This window comes from Ischnura elegans, chromosome 4 (genome assembly GCF_921293095.1).
Source record: "Ischnura elegans chromosome 4, ioIscEleg1.1, whole genome shotgun sequence".
Taxonomy (NCBI): domain Eukaryota; kingdom Metazoa; phylum Arthropoda; class Insecta; order Odonata; family Coenagrionidae; genus Ischnura; species Ischnura elegans.
Window position 1 is genome coordinate 113884811 of NC_060249.1, and position 20993 is coordinate 113905803.

Sequence of the window (20993 nt, forward strand, 5' to 3'; positions counted from 1 at the left end):
CATTTTGGATAAAACTGAAAAATATTCAGTGAAGCAATCTTGATTGCTACCTTTGGTTTTCATTTCCTTGTTGGATGTTAATGGTTTACATTTTGGATGCTGTGTCATTTCTGTATTATCAAGGGGCAGATCTCTCTTTCTCTGGCTATAAGTGAATGACCTAACCCCTGGAACCCAATCCATCTGTAAATTATACTATTAAATCTCTGTGGTTGGTATCTATCAGAGCCTTTTATACATTCTCATTCTCTCTTGAGGAATGTATTTGCTCTATAACTTTCTGTTGCTGACCTGGAATTGAGTCCTTTGAATGATTTCTATCAGTTGCATTAATGGTCTTCCTATTAAGATTGTTCGCATATCCTCATCCATTTTCATCTCCTGAGTCCTCGATAGATAATACATTTGGTCCTACTCCTTCAAAGTAAATGCCAGTGAGATAAATGTAAACACCTGCAACCAAAAGTTCGAGAGCTCCTTGCCCCTGATGAAACACATTTTATTCAGAAGGATGCAAATAATAGTATAAACTATATGAAGGTAAAAATTCCATTAATACATTTCAGAAATTTTAAGAAAGACCACAATTGGTTTCAATCTATGGAAAAATACTCTATCCAACTTGTAATTCTTCCAAATCATGATAGAAACTATGAAAATTTGAACATGCCAATGTAATTTTATCATTGTTTATGCATTAAGAAGTCTCGGCTCCGTTTTCCCCAAAATATTTAAAAAGGAAATTTTTAAGCCCTAACCCTAGTTATTGCAAGCCCAACTCTAAATGTAGCCATAGACATCCACTGACCCTGCAACCACCCCTCAAAAATACCACTTAAAATAAATCGGCCCAAAACCCATAGTAAACAAACTAAAGTCATTATTTGAGAGCATAACCTTGGCACATGAACAGTGGTAGTATGTTAATATTTGGGAAATATTAAATAGGTACATAGATACTCAAAATGCATGTACATAGCTGGCTCTAAGACATGCCCGTCTGCTTTACTTCTAGGGTCACAATGATGAAAATGATAAATGTGAAAAGTGGAGGTGAGGGAAGAATATGTATCAATGTTTTCTATACCTATAGCTCCCAAAATTGGCACCACATCATCACTTGGTACGACCCTAGCCAACTTGGTAAAATTTTTACATTGCTGCATGCATACGATGCTGGGTGTTCCACGGTTAACTTAAATCTTAGGAGAAAAATAGGATGGAGCGGAAATGTGGGAGATGAGGTTCCAAAATGCAAGCAGTCTTTTGCACAGTTTTATTAAATTCATTCATACAAAAATATAAATATGTACTCAATTTAGCTACAAGAAAGTATTTTTGCATGATGCTTGGAGTAGAAAATTCTCTTATATTACATGTTGTTAAATTCTCTTATACAAAAATATAAATCGTCAAATATAGCAATTAGAAAATATTTTTGCATGATGCATGGAGTGATATATCGTTTAAAATAACAGATGGTTATGGGAGATAACACAAATATATATATATATAAAATCATAATTGTTAAATATCACAAAAAACTGTCTCTAAAGGTTGTTCAAAATATACACCATTTCCTGAGCTTCAAATAATGACCTGACCAATTTCTTAAGTTCATCTGCGGTAAGACTCTCAGCTAAAGGGCCTTCACCCTTTCTCCACTTATGAATTATCTCAAAAGTACTCCCTTCCAAAACCACCCTGATAGACTTCAACTTGTCAAGGTATTGGACGACCGAGAGTTCATCATCCTGAAAATAAATACCATAAATTAATCCCTCAGAAGATACTTTTCATTTCCACAGTGCTGACCGGAGATTAAAATGCAGAGATTTGACAGTGTGGCCAAAGGACGGGAAAGCCAAAATGAATAATTGAAAGAGTAGGATAGTACGACACTAAAAACAGATGAGGGTACAAAAGCAAGCATTTCATATCATTCCTCAATAAAAATCAAATCATGTACTGCTCAGATTAAATCTGGAAGGTGTATGGACAGGGGCGGATCCAGGATTTCTTTCTGGGGGGGGCACAAGCAAGGCCATATCCAGGATTTTGTTCTGGGGGGGGGGGGGGCACAAGGATACCTTGTAATACAAAACGTACACAATGATAATAAGACTTTATTAATGCCTTCCATATTTTTTAAGGGTCTGATAAATACATTGTTCCATTTCATCTGTTGTAAAGAATAAAAATGAAATTTCTGGCATCTCTTCAAGGGGGTATTCTATACTCCCCAGACCGAGATCATGAACCCCCACCCCCAAATTTGATACTGAATCCACCCCTGGAGTTATGCCCAGTTTGCAAGGGAGAGACCGTTTGGAAAATGGACAATCAGAAAAAAATCAAGTCTACTTCAGTCTGCACCTTCCCCGTACATAGATTTTTTCCCATCTTCTATCTGTTCCACCCCCAGTTGAATTCAGCTTATATTTTTTTTAATATATATTTTTTCTCACTTCCTCGCAAACAGCACAGAATGGCCTTTACAGCGGGGGTTGCAACATTAACAATAGAACATCACAAACATCCATGCCCTGGATGGGGATCACCTACCCAGGCGGGATTCGAACCCGCGACCTACGGAATGACAGGCGAGGACTTTACCCCACCGCCACTGAGGCCGGCAATATCATTAATGAGACTAAAAATAAACTACATGAAATCGTAGTAGAAACTATCAAGGAAATCAAGTTGTCGGACCTGTAATCTCAAATTAAAATAATAATAATAAAGCACAAGAGCAAAAGCAATGTCTGCATAGAGTGATTTCAGAAGGTGTTTCCAAACCTCGTAGTCGACGTCATTCTCAAACCTGAAGTTGTAAAAGAGAAGTCGAGCAACACTTGACTGATAGCAATGAGCAAGGGCATCTTCACCAATGGAAATATCAACGGCTTTGAGTGCTTGCAACAAAGAATCTGAGGCTGCATGATAGGGCAAGATCTAACGTTACTTTCTTTCACAAGAGCTTATGTGTATTTTTTCTGAGAGTCGCAGATAGTCACGCAGAATTACCGTATATCTCCGAATATAGTCCCCCCCCGAATATAGTCCCCCCCCCCCAATTTTGAGACCTCAGTTTTGGGAAAAATTTTAAAATGTAAAGGAAGGCAATTTTTCTGTGGTTAGCAAGTTAAGATTCTAGATTCGATAAAAACTATTATTTTCTGTGAAGATTAAGAACAAATCTGTTCACATATTTTCCATCACAACAAAATAACTATACCTAAAACATGTTGTGATCCATTGCATGTATCAGTAATTTATAGTTCCTTAACCAGATGTAATGAAGAAATGAGAAATTTTTTTAAGTATCCAAGGCTATTGTATTTTTTAAACCTTCACAAATTATTAATATTTTTGATTTCCAAATGACTACAGACAATGTCAATATATAAGCTTTAACTTAAAGCCCATAAACAGTATTGCATTTGGCCCTGAAACTTCCTTAGATCCAGTGTAACACACCCATCAACTCATCACAAATCCAAGTGACCTGAAGAATTTAGGAAATCTAAATAAAATTGTGTTAAATAAATTATAAATATTATAAAAATATTGCTATCAAATGCCTGCTAAGCAAAACAATTAAACTACAGGACTTACAAATATCAAAGTAATAAAATTAAGAAATAAACTTTTTCCAACAAACATTAAAACTGAAAAAAAATTATATCAATTTTCAATGCCTCGTCGCGAATCATTGCATAAGTTACACAAAGAGCTTCTGCTCTGCATTTGCGCACAAATTCGACGATATTTTCCTCTAATTCTTTGAATCTGCCGCGTCGAGACCCCCGAAATGACTTCCGCGATGTATTAGCGCTTTGCTAGCACTGTAAATACTATGATTTACGGCGTATTCTGCAACGGCTATTTTTAAATTGGCATCGAAACTCCGTCTTTGAAGGCCTCTAATCTGCGGCAGGATTGATCCTCATCTTTCTACTTGATCCATCACCTCACTGTTGAACGTAAAATTATTTTTAATAAAGAAAATATCGCGGAAATAATTGCGAAACGTTATGCGACGTAATTTATCGATCCTATTTACCCTGACGAATTGAAGATATTCCTCAATAAATTGATTACACTTTCGATGCTGAGTCGCTGTATTTCGATCAAATGCAGTAATGCCGGCGCTTCTGGTTTAAAGTCGTCGATTATTGCGCCTTTTCAGAAACAAATGCATCACCTATTGCGCATTCTTGTTCTGTGAAAGCGGCAGTGGTTGTAAACACGAACCGCAAGGACGTATAGTAGCTACGGACGCAATGAAATGCTAAATCGTCACGAAAGGTTCACTTTATCTGTTTATTTTTCGCAATTATTTAAATCGTGTAGTTATTAAATGAGCGACGGGTACATATACTATTGATTCAATTCTAGTGTTCGATTAATGTAATGATAGTGTGTGTTTAGTTTTCATTTTAATTATTTACTGTAATGCGTCATTAAGTGATCAGTGTCGATTGAATTATTCTAACAATACTTTTCCAAGAAAAATTAGCGGCTACCCGATGGATTCCGTGAAAACGCATATTCGATATGCTATTTGAATCGGAATAATCGTATCTGTACAACATTTGTGGTAAAAATTGTCTTAATTTCCGGTAAAACGTGGCAGTATTTACTAATATCTCCGATTCTCCTCATAAATATACTCAAATAGAAAGACTACGAGAACATTAGCCATTATGCCGTTATTTATTACTTTATGGTCACCTTTAGTATGCTAAATTGGATTACACTCGATTATAGTCCCCCCCCTTACTTTTCCGCGGCCATTTTTGGAAAAAAAGGGGGGACTATATTCGGAGATATACGGTATTTATCAGAGAGGTTGCAGACTGCGCAACAAGCTCATGGAGCAAAGTCCTGCTTTGAGAACCTATCATGCAACTTTTTGCGATGAGAGAGTTTGGCGTGGTGTCCCTAATATGGCTTCTGCTGTCGCGCAGTGATTTGATGCAATTTTCCTTCCCTGGATGGTCCTCGATCCATGATCACTACACATGATGCAGCCACAAATGCATGGAGTTTGAAAACGGGCAAAAAAATATTTTTGCGGTATTTCGCAAAGTTATATATAAAACTAAAGTTACGGCAAACACAATCTTGTCCATCAGTGAAATAGTATCAATATGAAAACTAAGAGGTGAATTGGGGCATTTAGGAGATTGTATTTTTTCTGAGAGTCGCAGATAGTCACGCAGAATTATTTATCAGAGAGGTTGCAGACTGCGCAACAAGCTCATGGAGCAAAGTCCTGCTTTGAGAACCTATCATGCAACTTTTTGCGATGAGAGAGTTTGGCGTGGTGTCCCTAATATGGCTTCTGCTGTCGCGCAGTGATTTGATGCAATTTTCCTTCCCTGGATGGTCCTCGATCCATGATCACTACACATGATGCAGCCACAAATGCATGGAGTTTGAAAACGGGCAAAAAAATATTTTTGCGGTATTTCGCAAAGTTATATATAAAACTAAAGTTACGGCAAACACAATCTTGTCCATCAGTGAAATAGTATCAATATGAAAACTAAGAGGTGAATTGGGGCATTTAGGAGCTTATTCCTTCACTCACGGATATAAGGAGCACGCAAAACGGTGACCAATTTTCTGCCGATTTTTGTAACTCATTAAACCAAGCTTGTACTGTACTTTATGCTAGTATTTGATACTTAAGCACTATTACTTTTCGACGAAACTGCAGAATCTTACATCTAAGTATAAAGACTCAACAAGATTTTATTACACATATTGATTGTGCTACCTGGTTAATCACAGATTTTATAAACAACAGTACTATGAAGGAAATTTAATTTAGCTGGAAGAATTTAAATCTTCTGAAAATTGTCCAATATGATGAATTTCATCAATATCAGAGGAATCATCAATGAAATTATGCCTAGCTAAGGAGAATCAAGAGTAGATACAGCAATACATGAAAAATCATTTTAAATCAACTCTGACACACAAATATTAAATTACAGATTTATTAAAGTTAATGGAATGCCAATCAGTTCAAAAACTACATTTAATAATTAACTAAATTTACATAACTAATCTTAAAAACTTACATTGAATTTGGAATTTAGCCTCTTCAACACATCCCGAATTAATACTCTTAAATAAACAGCTAAATCTTGAGAAATTTTTCCCGTCATAAGAATTTTCATTGTCCATTCTTTCATAATTGAGCTTAAGATTTCTCCTGAAAAAAATAATAAAAACATAATATCAAACAATATGCCACAACGTTTTAAAATGTTGGTGGCTCATTGACTAAATCATTCGGAATTTGATATTTTCACAAAATGTACTGATATGTAAACATTTAAGATGCAAATTTTGATACATGTGAATAACAGATATACATAATCATGAGAAGTAAATGAATCTACACTGTAAGCCACCACCGTAAGTAATTGACCAACATTAAAACCTCCGATCCCTATACAAAAAGAGGTATTCTTCCCATTGACTTTTACTATTTAGAAAAGAGAAAAAAAATTTAAACATACACTGAAGTAACATATCGATGACTAAGTTCTAACAACACGTATCTCAAAATTCGGCCAGTTTGACACAGGTATCTTAAACAAAGTGTATTAACATTAAAAAATAAAATTCATGCAAATAACAATCCTTTGTTGGCAATTTTATGCTTCTTTTTCAGTTTTATGAATTTTTGGTTTTTAATTTTAGGGTACAATTAGAAAAAAATAATCGTTTTTTTGCTCTCCAGAAAAGTTGCTATTTTTGAGATACGTGTTGTAAGAACTTAGCCATCGATATATGCATGCATCTCTTACTAAAAATAAAACACATCCAGCAGTTATGATTACAATTAAAATACAGGCCAATTATGAAAATGTGATAACAACCACAGGTGCCATTGTTTTCAAGACACCTTATACCAATCAGAATCATCAAAACATAATGTTCCAAATTTAACTGTCAGTACTGCTCATGTAAACAAAGCAGTTATTTCAGATCGGTAAACAGTAGCTGCTGTAAAGTTATTTTAGGATTTACACAGGAGACTAGATATTTGGGCGCATGTGGAAGTAAACAGACCCATGGTAGAGTGAATTTTCCTTTAATTTCACATGAATATAATTGGGATTTTGAAGTTTGTAATGACATCATAGAACCACAGGCGTTGAGTTTGTTCCTATGGGCTACATAGTAGGTCAATTTTATACAGTTAATGGTAACCTAATACAATGCATAATATCCTCTAGTAAGTAGCCCAAATGATAAAACATTTTGTCCTAAGGGATGATAGTCATTAGATGTTACAATTGGTATGTAATGTTAAAAAGAGATTCAGAGTTTTGTTGAGGATTTTTGTCATAAATGTGTGATACATTTAGATAAATGAGATAAAGAGCATCGAACATTATTAAGAAAAAAATTAAACACAGAAAATAATGTTACTTAAAATAAATTAAAAGTCAAACAAGACAAAGAAATTTAAAACAAGATCAAGTGATATTGCATAGATGGTTTTTAGTTGAAGCCTGTAGTACTAAGTGCGCAAGTAAATTTAAATCACTAATATTCTTACCAAAAGGGATTCATAAATATTTCTTGGTTCATTAAAAAAATCCACTCACCCAGTGTGTATTTTAAAGTATGTGAGTAAATACAGGTCCTCCATTCATTTAGAGAATTCATTTATCATTTAATAAATCACACATTACTTGAAGTTTGAAACTTTGATGTAGTACATCTCTTTCAATAAAATAATAAGTGGATATATATGGCTTCATTTCTACTCTGGTTTATTTATTTTGATATGATTGCTACTGTCTTATCTTGCTATTATTAAGAAATACAATTTATAATTTCTAGATTAATTCTGTGCACTTGTCAAAGATGAGACTGAGTCTCCTCCACTTTACTACTGGTTTAATTTCAAATTCGAAATTGCCTCAAATAAAATAAATGGTGGAATGCAAGACAAGTAAATATTGCTAACTGAAAAACAAAAAAAAGGATAAATAAAAACATGTGCATTTTCCTATTTTTTAATTGATTGATTCATGGACTAAACTATACTTGAATCTTGCAATATCTAATTCTATCTTCTATATTATTTCTACTGTATAGATACCTTTTTCTCAACTTATACGCAACCAAACTCTACAAATGAGGTACCAAAATGCACAGAATTTATCAGAGAACATGCGACGGCATATATTACTTCCTAAATATTGCTATTGTTTCCTAAAATTGGATTATAAATAATTTAAAAAAAAAACAAAAAAAAAATCTGTAAATATTGATGACGTTAACGGCGCACAAACTGATACATTTGTTCATTTGCAACAATATCTCGCATTCTTTAAATCACTTTTATCAAAATGCGGCTGATTCCACATTCAAGTCTCCAGTTGATACGTAAGTATGAGTCATCATGTGCGTTTAACAGAGGATAGTGTAATTACTTCCAATGCTGTGTTTAAAGAGGTCCTCTGACCTCAATTTGTACATGAACATTCAAATTAAATTTGTGCATAAGACACTGCCTTTTTTTCCACATTTTAAAATTAGAAACGCGTCTATCCCTCTGTGGACCTGCATTGAAAAGAGCGGGGGAAGCCCTCTAGGAGCGGGCTCAGCACGCTCGTATGATAAAATTTAAGGAAATGGAGGCAGCAACAATCATTTCACTACACATCTAAGAAAAATTATAAGCTGATTTTGTCAACAATATTAATTTTTCTGCATCTTAATGACTGCTTATCACACTGATAAATATGTACATATTGCAGTCTTCCATGGTGGTGAACCTATCATGGCTACCACAGCTACGTGATCTCTCTAAGTTTGGCCACCATGAGAACTGTCTTGACGACATCACATCTTGGTCGTTACCACCCTTACCATGGGATGCATTATCGACCAACTGGAGCATGTGGCTAAACTAGATAAATATGCAGTTCTTACTTTTATTTTCTAAAATCTACCTTCACAGTATAAACTAACCGATCAAATTTAAGATTTTTTCCATTTCAGAAATGGTCATGCAGAATACGTTATCAACTAGTTTGAATTCTTACCCATTGTCTTTACATATACATGATATGCTAGTACATTTTCCCATGTTGATTTGAGTGTCTCGATGGTTCTGATGCAGCCTTTCAGAGTCTCCTCATGCTTTAAGAAATTCTTTCCACTTAATTCTAAAACAAAAATAAAATAATAAACAGTAAAAAAATCTTTACAGAAACAATATTGCTACACAAATGAATTCAACCATGTCTGGAGTGATTTTGTAGAACAGCATGTTAAACAATTTGGTACAAATACAGAAAAAATCAGGACTGACAAAGGCCTCAATCATCAATCTACAGATAGCCAATAGCCCAACCACAATTCAAGCCTGCTCCATTAGTAAATTAAATATGTACTAACAAATACTGAGAATAATTCTCTTGTATGGAGTTGATCGGTGCTTTTGATCTCTGGCATTGATTCAAAGAATGAACGAATATTTCATATGCAGGATGAATGAATGAAGTAAAATCTCCAAGTATACAAGTACCCTCACCCAATAAGCTACATTAATTAAAATGATACACATACAGGGAAAACTTCCAATCATTCCTAAAATCACAGGCTCAAGTATCCTCATTGCATCATACACGATTGACTCACACTGCAAACTGTAAATGGGGGAATCATGGCACTAGGATTCATATCAGAGAACTAGAGGTGCAGTTGAAAAGTCGTTCGATTAATCAACAAATGTGTGAAGATATTAACTAAAAGCACTGCAGAATACAAATGACTTTATAACTAGTCTTCGGTGAAGACAAATGGATATAAGAAAATCTACCATCAAAGGTAGGAATTTGCTGTGACATACTGGGACATGGACCCAGATTTTACAAATGCTCGCTGAGAATGCTTGACATTCACTTTGAAAAATGATGAATAAGAGGAGTAAATACATAGCAGCATTGGCAGATGGCCATTGGAGAGGTCTGGGTTCAAATCCCAGCCAAGACAAATAACTTTTTTGCCACACACTTCTAAATCTCACTGCTATTCACAAAAGCATCCTTCAGCCAAGAAGAAATTCAATAGACTAATAAACGTATTTTCCTTCAATAAAAATAATCTATCACATGAACGGAGATATAATTACTGCCCCCAATTTCTTGTGAAGAGAACAGAAGTGGAAATATAAGCGTCAAAGCAAGGAAGCAATTCGCTGCAACTCACATTTAGAGCATGCCTCTTTATGATAATGTGGCATGGACAATGACAGCAGTGGAGAGGTAGCGGTGGAGTGGAAGCATTCAACATGTGGTGATATGGAAAAATGATAAAGATCAAACAGATTGATTATGTATAAAATGAGGAAATCTTAAGAAGAGTACGACAAAGGCCTTCTGAAAACCTTGAGAAGAAAATAGGAAAACTTAATTGGTCACATAATGAGACATATGTAATAGCATGATCAAGACCATCTTTGAAGCAGTGGGAGAGAATAATGGCAAAGGAAGGCTTTGGATAAGATACTTGGGGCAGGCTGTGAAGGATGTAAATCACAAGAATTGCGTGAATATTAAAATATTATAGATAATGGAATTGAATTGAGCAATGTGCCAAACCGATATTTGTATTCTTGACTTTTAATGATGATGATATTTTCACCTCTTCATTTGAGCTAAGGTACCAGTGGCTGTATGATGGCTGTTGCTCCAAGACAAGTATCCTTTTTAGATGAATGACGCTGCCACAATTAGCTCATATATGAACTAATGGGTCAGTAAACACTTTGAGCAGCCTACTTGGACTAACAAGTAAGTTCTGGTGGTATTAAAAAAAGTCTCAGGTTTCTGGACCCATATAATTATATTCATAATTACCAAATCCCTGGCCTTAAAAGTGTAGCATTTAATGCTACCCATCATTTAAGCAAATAAAAATGCATTCCACGAGTCTCTGCTTATTATTTTCCCAGTTTAACCCTCGGGCTTAGGGAGTTCACGATTTTAGCTGCCAGCCAGTGTAGAGGAGACCCCCTGTGCAGGAGGCACCCCCTGCCAAGAGGGCTGGTCTGTTAGAGGTAAGCCTCTTAGCCATCATTATTATGAGGGAAAGTGCCCCGGTGCAACATATCCATGTATAGCAATAAAAATTTTGGGAAAATACCGTAGTCAGCATGCAAAACGTATAAAAACGTTCGTGCCCTCTAAGGGTTAAAGCAAAATTTGGTATATATTTTTAAAATCCGTTTTAAGAAAGTATCTCATAATCAGGTAATAAATGTAGAACTACTCCGACAGCTCTGAGTAATATGAAGTGATACATGTAAAATTTGCTAAATCTATTAGCATAAGACTCAAGCTTTTCCAACCTTAGTTTCAGCAAAATCAACCAAGCCTGTGAGGTTTTTGATTACACCTTCTTTTCAGTGAAAGGTATTCTCGTTAGTTCAACATAAGAGAAGGAATTATGTACTAACCTGATTCATTGATCACTTCCATCAAATGAGAAATTTGGCTCTTCACATATTTTTGAAATATGTGCTTTCCAGCACATTGTATGGTAATGGCTTCTTGAGAAAATGTAACAACTGAATTTTTACTCATTCTAGGGAAGTAATCACGATATTTTGGTCCAAGAGAGATAATCCATTCACAGAAATGTGTGCAGTTGTTGTAAATAATTGCTGAAAGATGAAGGTACAGTGAAGAAAGAAAATTTTCATACACGTTAACATTCATTAAAAGTTCATACATAAATCAACCTCTTAAACATTACTAACCTGAGAAATGAGCACTATTGTCAGTTAATTCCCGGCATTCCTCAGGTAATAAAATAGCATACATGTCAAAGATATTTTTAACTGTGTACATTTGCCTGACACACTCAAAACTATCTTTGGTAATGGCTTGTTCTAACAAATGGCTAATTTTATCCATGAGATCTTGAGTTGATTTGCTGTAAATAAGACCTCGAATAAATAGCAGGTAGGTAAAAAGATTTAGAAAAAACCTAAAACTGAGTCTTTATTTATAATAAATCCTGTTCAGGTTAAGATTATTGAAAAAAACTTAGAAGAATGAATGTATCTCAAATTAACCAAAAGTACGGAGGTGAAATACCATATGTACATTTAAGTACATCAGACTCCTGATTATCCGGCTGCAGCTTACCTGTGTTGCGGGTTATCTGTGCATGAATTCATACTCCTACAAGGTTTCCCGCAATCTTTGTATAAAAAATAAAATCTGACGCAAAATCAGCAGGATATTTACATTTTAATGAATGGCTACACCAGGTCCATTATTTCCATTAGAATAGGGTGGTTTCCCATAATTTTTTTATTGGCTAAATCGAAAGATTACTACTCCTGGAGTATGCATTTCACGCTCTTAGATTTTCGAATGACGATATCTATTTTTCGCGATTAAACGAAAAGTGAAAAATTTCAAACGCGCGAAAACGCGACGGCTATGTAGGAATGATGGGAAAAAGTCCGTGTGACGTCGTTCTGGTTCTCACTGCCGCCCTGTGAGGTGACCTTGAGGCGAGGCTTGAGTGCTGATACGACGCAGGCTGCTAGCGGGTAGCTGAGTACCCTGCTGGCTGGTAGCGCTTGGCTTAAATATGGATTATTACTACCTTATCAAACGAAGGAAACTTTCCGACCTTAGACAATTTTAATAAGAGATTATTAAGAGATGTTTCCCTGAGCTCTGTGACTCATGCATGCATTGGTAATTTCAGATAATTTGTATATTATGAATAGAATAATGGTGGGTAACGAATCGCAATCAATGACTTTCATTTTCTTTGATGAAGGAAACCACCCTATTCTCCTCAAAAACTGGAATTATTTTACTTACTTGCTAACAAGGAATGTTTCAAGTTTACTTGGACGTCTGATCTAGCATTGCAGATGACGAAAAGCGGCAGGAAAAAAAACTCTTTAGTAATTTTTGAAGATTCTTGAATTGTAAACTAATCGTAATTGATGAAAAATGTTAAAAGGAACTCATCAGTCTGCCCTAAATTAGTTAGAATGCAATTCAGCAATGAAATTTTAATCAAGCATAAGCTTACCTGATTCTCAGCTGATTAGGAATCTTGTCCCATTTTTCCAAGTCATCTTTACTCAATGGACCGACCTTCTTAAAAAGGCTCCTGTAGTATTGATACTTAGGTGAGAACTGCAAGATATGTAAATAAAAATTATCAACTACCTGGGTTACGTTACAAAAATAGTAGTGCCTGGTTCATCTAATAATAAATTCACATGAAAATAATATTAGTGACTGAAAATTTATTTATTCAACTTGGATGCATTGACTTACAATTGGATGCACCAAAACAGTTTCAAAAATCTTCTTATGCATGATGCAACTTGCTTCCTCAAGAATTGTACAATTTTTGAGATAGTCAAACATTTCATGAATATGTTGTCCTTGGCTCGGAATATCAAAGCGTATAAAACCTAGGAATGAAATAAAATTAATTATGGGAAAGAATGACAAGATCAACAAAGATAGATAGGTGCACGTCAAATAAGTAGGCTTCCAAGTGCCAATGAAATCTTTTTTCTTCAAGTATTCATCAGTAGTTGCATTTCTTTCTAATCAAACTATATGTGAGCAGACGTGTTCAAGTTATCAAGAACTACTGATGTTGGTTTCCACATCAGTTGCCACTTACGCACTTCTTGAATGCCATCATGATGTGAACTATGCTGTTTTTCATTTTTCATGAAAAGGGTGACACAAAGAATGAGCAGTACGCAAGTCTACTTAAAATGTGAAAGCCTGCAGAAGTTTGTCATTGAAAATATAGAGATCCTTCAAGAATGAAGAAATGTGGTGCCTTCTCAGTTAGACAGGAGTTCTTTAATAGATTTAACCCTTTCGTGCTGGAGCCTCGGGGAGGGAAATTCTACCACGTTAAAAGTCCCTTCAAAATTTTTTGCACCCCCTGTACGAAGCTCTCTCGCATCGGCAGAGGCTCACACCCGTCCTAAGGCCAGGACCCCACTCAGCAGGATACTGATCCCTTTCCTTGGCTGCTATGTTAGACCCTAGGAGGATTAAAAGACTGCTTCACAGCACGAGTCCACTGTCAACTCAATGAACAATCATGTTTTCTTTATACAAATATTTGTTTTCCCCATTGATTTTTGAATGCATAAAAAAAAAGAATTCCCTGCATTTTTCTGAGTGTGAAGAACAGACTTTAAATGAAGTTCAAAATGTTCATATTGACAAATTAAGTATATTTCTATTCCATACTGGCTGATTTGGAACTGAAATGAACTCTGTTGATATTAGCACAAGAACTCCGTTTGAAATTTCCCTGTGATAAGCAAAATATGAAGAATTCAATTATAATTTTATATGTATTTATAAGATAAGCAACAATCATAAAAGAGACACCGCAAATAACAGAGTGACTGTGTGGAGCGGTTAGGAAACTGTGTCTAATTGCAGTTCTCAGTCAATGGAAAAAATTGCTCAGGAGATTATAAACAACAATGAATCACGCACAGCTGAAATGTAGCTAAGAGGTTATGATCAACGTGGCATGTGCGTGCGATCTCACCAACTCATCGGTAAATTTTTTGTCATGAACAGCTTACCAAATATGAGATGGATTGAAAAAAGGAAAAATATAGTAACTTTATTTTTCACTCTTCATCACAATGAAAAGGTAAAAGATGGATTAGTGAGTGAATCGAAACCAACCTTTGGGTTGAAACCCTGAATGAGTAAATAATATACTAAACTGTACAACACACAATGCATACAATACACCCCTGTTTCTAAAAATAAATAAATTAATAGCTAGGCTTTCATCACTTTTATCCTAAAAGAAATATCTCAACCGAAAACACAAGCCAAAGTTTCCGGAGAAAAAACCAGTCTCAATTCAAGGAATGAAGAGCCTTATTTCAATAACACATGCACTCCAACATATGCAAATTAGTTAAAACATTGTTATAGCTGAGTGGCAATGCAGAAGTTTTGTGATTCTTAATGTTTTTACCACTGTCATCTGATAATAGGGTGGTTTCCCATTATTTTTTTATTGCTTTATTGCTGAAAGATTATTACTCCTGGAGTACGTACTTCGCGGATTTAGTTTTTTAAATGACGATATCTATTTTTCGCGATTAAATGAAAAGTGAAAATTTTCAAGAGCGTTAAAACCCGACGGCTAAGTATGAATGCCGGGAAAACTCAGTGTGACGTCGTTCTGGTTTCCACTGCCGCAAGTGAGGTGACCTTGGGGCGAGGCTTTGAGCGCTGATACGACGCAGGATGCTAGCAGGTAGCAGAGTACCCTGCTAGCTGGTAGCGCTTGGCTAAAATAAGGATTATTAATACCTTATCAAATGAAGAAAACTTTCTGACCTTAGCCAGTTTTAATAGGCGATTATTAAGACATGTTTCCCTCAGCTCTGTGCCTAATGCATGCATTGGTAATCTCAGACGATGTATAACTCCTATCCTCTCGTGTAGAAACTAGGTCCCTGTGACGTCACGTGGAGTGGCATCGCATGGGCGCCAATCTGGCCTTTTTCAAATGGGGATAAAATTGACCCTTGCCATTTGTCTAAACCGGTATTTCCAAAACCAAATAATTTGTATATTATGAATACACTAAATGGTGGGTAACGAATCGCAATCAATGCCTTTCGTTTTCTTTGATGAAGGAAACTACCCTATTCAGAGTTCACTATGCTTCACATGAAAAAAGAAATTATTCTAACAATAAGAAATATCTTTAGGGTCCCATTCAAACAATAAGGATTTACTTTGAAGTTATCCACAATTTTTTTTGCACTGAAGTGAAAGTCCTCATATTAAACTTTAAAAAGTTCAAAATTAATCAACATCTAATAGGCATAAGTTACTAAATACCATGAAGTGAAGCTTGAAGCCATTGATTGTATTTTCTAGGGTCATAAAAGTAAGAATGAAGTTGATGCCACCCTTTTCCATTCCAAGATATACAAATTACATAAATTAAAAACTCACCTATTTCATGAAGATATTTCTTGAAATTTTCTGTAGAATATACATCAGATGAAAATTTTTCTATGTCTTTGCTGTCAAAAAAGTTCATTTTGAAAGCAAGCTGACAAAATTTTCTATCAATGAATTTTCCCACCATATTAAGGAAATTGACATTTTCTGAGATTTCCGGATTGACATTCTCATTGAGATACTCAAACACTCGCCGGCAATTATGCAAAACTATGGCATAAGTGGGACTGACAGAATTTTCCTGTATCATGATCTCAAGAGTCATCATTGACATTGAAGCGTTTACTTCCTTTTTAACCACACAATCATGTTCAACGAGTGGTTTAAACACATGCTGCAAGAGCATAGATCCAAAAGTCTTCACAGTGTGATCTTGCAAATCCAAAAACTTCATCGCCTCCACCACCAACAAAAATTGTGCTTTCTTTTTAAGACAAACATTCAGTTGCACCACTTTGAGATTTTTCACCGAGGATCGAGGTCTGTCTTTGAAAGATAAATATTCACGCCACATATTTGTCAACTCATACATCACAGCACCACAAAGGTTGGTCCAATCACGTTTGATTGATTCAATAATTTCAACTATTTCCTCACTACTTGCTTCCTCAGACAATAAGGTTCGACACAACCCTAAATTCCTCGCACTCTCCAGCAAGTTTCTGTTTTCATAATTTGTCTTCGCACTGCTCAGAGTACTATCCAGGTCTGTAAGCTGCTTCAAAATGCACACATACCCTTTAACTTCCTCGATGGTAGCTGAAAGTGTTTCCAACTGAACATCAGAAAAGCTGGGTGTGGGTTGAACCTGTATACAAAAATAAGGATGGTCAAAGAATTATACATTTTTACGACATTAAAGTGCTCAAGAAGAAGTGGAGAGCAGGAGAGAAAGAGGGATTTGGAAATTTCACATGCACATGAATGATTCCTACCGATGGCATAACTAGGAATATGCATTGAGGGGGGATGGGATGGCGACCACCCCTGCCCCCAGGCAACGGGGGATTCGGGAAATGTTTTGTAAAATGAGATGGCTGGATATACATTTTACGTCACTTTGGCACTAAAAATATAACTTTCAGCAGATTAAGTTTTATACGACCAAACTAGACAAAAGTTTAAAATTATCTTTTTATTTCACTGAGGCTTTTGGAGGATCTGTCCCCCCTCCCATAGTTACGTCACTGATTCCCACTATACTTACACCAGAAATATTAGTTTTGATATATTTGCCGCAGCATGTCCCACCAATGGATAACGCAAGACCATTTATTTACTACTTTTCATCATTATGTAGCTGATGCTATTATTTGAAATGAAACGTTAGAGAGACAAAACTTGTCCTGCCTATATCAACTATGTGGTGCACCAAGAGCTCAAAGAAATTTTTAAGTTTAGTCAATTTTACTTAATTGGATTATTATTACTAATAGAATAGTTTAAGGATGAATAAAATATCCCTCAGAAATCCGTAAAACTCACCATTTAGAACCATTTATCTTTAAAATTCTGCAATATATTAATCTCGCACCTACCGCTTATCCTGGTGGGTATTCCATACCCCCACACACCCCGATATTAGTTGCACCTAAATCCCCCAACCTTAATTCCTAGCTGTGCCCCTGGTGTGACCCACTACTGAGTCACTCTCACCAGACTAAGTGGCACCATGTGAAATAGGTGACCGTCTTCAATTTATCCCACCATATATGATAGGAGAAAACCTGCTGGTGTGCTATTTTGTGTAAAATCTCTACATTCAGCGTCTCAGTGGACCTCACTCCCTCAAAGCACTCCTGAATGAAGTTTGACAACTACAGTAGAACCTCGTTAAAGCGAGTACGGGCTATAGCGACACCCCCGCTATAACGAGAGATAGCCGATGCACCGTCAATTGACCCTATAATAAGAGTGTTAAAACATTCGTTTTTACGAGACCCTTTCGGCGTTGGCTCTCGCCATAGCGAGGGTTTCACCGCCGGAAGACTTTCATCAAGACTCTTTAACCTCTGTAACTGCCAACGATCTGTTAGAAATGAAGTTAATGGAGTGCTCAGTCTCAAATTTATTTGGTAAACTGTCGTTCGATAAATATAGTGATTGACGAAACAATGCTTTGCATGATTTTTATTCAGTGCGGCGCTTATAAATTGTTTGAATAGTTAGTCGTTATTTGAGTAAGGAAATTTAGTGATGCAAAAAAACATCGCCTTTCGTCTGGATTTATGCTTACGTTTATCGGATAGATGTTTATCTGTCGCCGCACCACTCCTGTTCCTGTATATCTGTTCACAACAGGTATATTGGCTATTACTTGCTCCACCTCCGGTAAAGCGACAATTCGCTATAGCGAGTGTTTAGTAGTGCACCGTGGGGTGTCGTTATATCGAGGTTGCACTGTAAATCTGAAAATAAATGGGATTGAGACAACCTAGATGGGACTCCCACATGGCTCTGTATGACAATGGCCTCAATCTAACTCCCACGTTGAAAAATACCCAGAAATTAGCAGAGCTGAGTTCTGTCAGAGCAAATTTACAAGAGCCATATTCTTGAGGCGTTGTGCTGGGAGGACATCAAAATAAAGGGCCTCTAACATAGTCCCTAGCCGCAGTGAATGGCCCGAATGATGGCTGCCCCATGTTCCTCCACTTCCCTCCACCCACTCCCATTTGTGAGAAGGCAGTGGCTAGAAATGAACCTACCTCTGCCTTACCGGTATCTCATTAAGTACACCCATGATGGTGGGTCCCATTACAGTCTGCAACTGGGAAAGGAGGGTTAGGGTGTGACAATTTGTATCAAAAAGGTTTTAGGCTGTTGGGAGATATGTTGTAACCTGGGTCAGTTTGAATTAAAAAGGATGTTTTTAAACAAAGTTAGCTTCATTATAAATGATGCCTCGGTAGCTTAACTGGCTAAAGCACTCGGCCGGAAATCGAGGGATCCGGGTTCGAATCCTGGTCAAGGCGAATGATTTTTCCTCTGTGGATTTTTCGCACCATTCATTATGAACATGTACAACTTCCATACCGTCAAGTCTGCATTGATTACCAATAGTCCACAGAGCTCTCCTTTCCATTTCTCCACTGTCACACCAACCCTCTCCTCGCCACCTCTAAATTTAAACCTATGCACATTTTTCGTGACACCCTGACGATGCTGTGACAAGTAATACCAGTTGGAATAATATTAATAATACATTTTTATAGGTGAAATTGCCTAATATTCTGCAAGGGCAGAGAATCAAGGAGGAATTAATAGAATGGAGACTAAAATTCCCAATTGAAATGAAGAGGGATATTCTAAGTGGAAAAGTGACAGGTGGTGTGATAAGTAACGCTAATATCATGCTCCATAATTACTATCTTCAATAACAGACCACCAGAGACAATAATAATCAATGAATTCTATTGTCCTAAGTGTGAAAACATTCATTTCAAAGGAAGGCGTTATTTTTCCATGGATGGAAATTACTTTTTATTTAAAGGTTATTTACAATCACCAATATCACTGTTTGTGTTGATAAAGACGGAAATTTTCATTGTTAGGTTAATAAAGACGGGCATCCACCACTAATTGTGAGTATTGGTGAATGATTTGCCCAAAGAAGCAAAAACTAATAGTCAAATACATATAAAAATAAACATGAAACCTCTTTGATGGGAATATCGAAAAATATCATACTAATATTAAAATCTCTAGTAATGAACGCAAGTTATAATTATTCCGTTTGTCACATGAGACTATTTGCCGTCAAATACATTTCTACCGCATGATCTAATTCATTCAATAACATCCCGCTGTATCAATTGTATGGGCCCTTAAACAACTGCATGAATACTGTTGTCATTGAAAATAACGTGAAGACCCAGTACCAAGCCCCGTGTGAGCACCAACAATAGAAACGACGATAAAGAAATGATCCATGTCCAAGTATGATGCCAATAAAAAATTCTGTACTCTGCCAACCTAAGCAAATACCACCGGTTGCTTCATGTCCTGTGGGTATTTGGAGATGGCTACCGATAGCTGAGATCATTTACGCCATGTAGGAAAAGGCACAGGAGGAATGAGGAGAAACCCATTAATTAGCCTTCTATTATCGAAATGTATCAAGGGCATCTTTTCCATCAAATGGGCGGAATCCTGAACTTAAACAGATCTCCGAAAAGCAGAAGAGTACGGATCCGGCAGCCTCGAAAAGTTCACTGCAACCGTCAGGATTTAAACTCGAAACCACGGCGTGAGAAGCCAACACACCACACCAACACGATCGTCCCAATCGATTGATTCCATACCATCGTTAACGCCAATGTAATGGCATTACATTTGAAAAAAACTGAAGCTAAATTCGTGCATGAAAATTTGATAATTTACCTCTTGGAGGGATATCGATACTGCTCTGCAGGAATTATGGAGACTTTGAAATGAAACCAAGTACGGGGTAGAGTTGAGAGGCTTCATCAGTTTCACATAATGGCTCTCTAATGCTTCCATATAGTCATGTTTCAGTGACAGGGCATCGTTCAATAAACTATAGCTTTCCTTCTCGAGGTCTTCCATTTTTACTCTCTCTGAAAACAGACGCAAAATAAATATATGAGAATGAGAAATTCAATGAGCAAAAAATCTTATGAATCAATATCGAACCTCTCTCCGCTAACACTTGAGCGACGAACGAGCTCATTTTGGTCTAATTTCAATGTATGTTATTAAAACAGAAAATACTCCCGCCTGCTCCCGCCTTAACACGAATTTTGTCACTCATTTATTTATTTACGTTTTGGGATGAATCGTTCATTTAACCTAATCTGAAATATTCGTTCTCAATATTTTTTAATGAGAAAATGTGTTTTACTCGTATAGCATCTAAGGAAACATAAGATTGGGATATAAAGTTCGAAGAGCAAAATTTTTCCAGTCAGA

General features: G+C 36.2%; 1 protein-coding gene across 1 annotated transcript; it reads right to left on the reverse strand.

Moving 5' to 3' along the window:
- Window positions 1-1262: 1262 nt before the first annotated feature.
- LOC124157909 (centromere/kinetochore protein zw10 homolog) lies at window positions 1263-20810 on the reverse strand. Its single transcript, XM_046532991.1, has 10 exons — window positions 20718-20810; window positions 20445-20641; window positions 16053-16869; window positions 13359-13498; window positions 13108-13214; window positions 11807-11982; window positions 11504-11710; window positions 9087-9209; window positions 6096-6229; window positions 1263-1754 (listed from the first exon to the last, which is right to left on the reverse strand). The coding sequence occupies exons 1-10, from the start codon at window positions 20752-20754 to the stop codon at window positions 1551-1553; spliced, it is 2142 nt and encodes a 713-aa protein (XP_046388947.1). The 5' UTR covers window positions 20755-20810; the 3' UTR covers window positions 1263-1550.
- Between the last annotated feature and the right edge of the window lie 183 nt (window positions 20811-20993).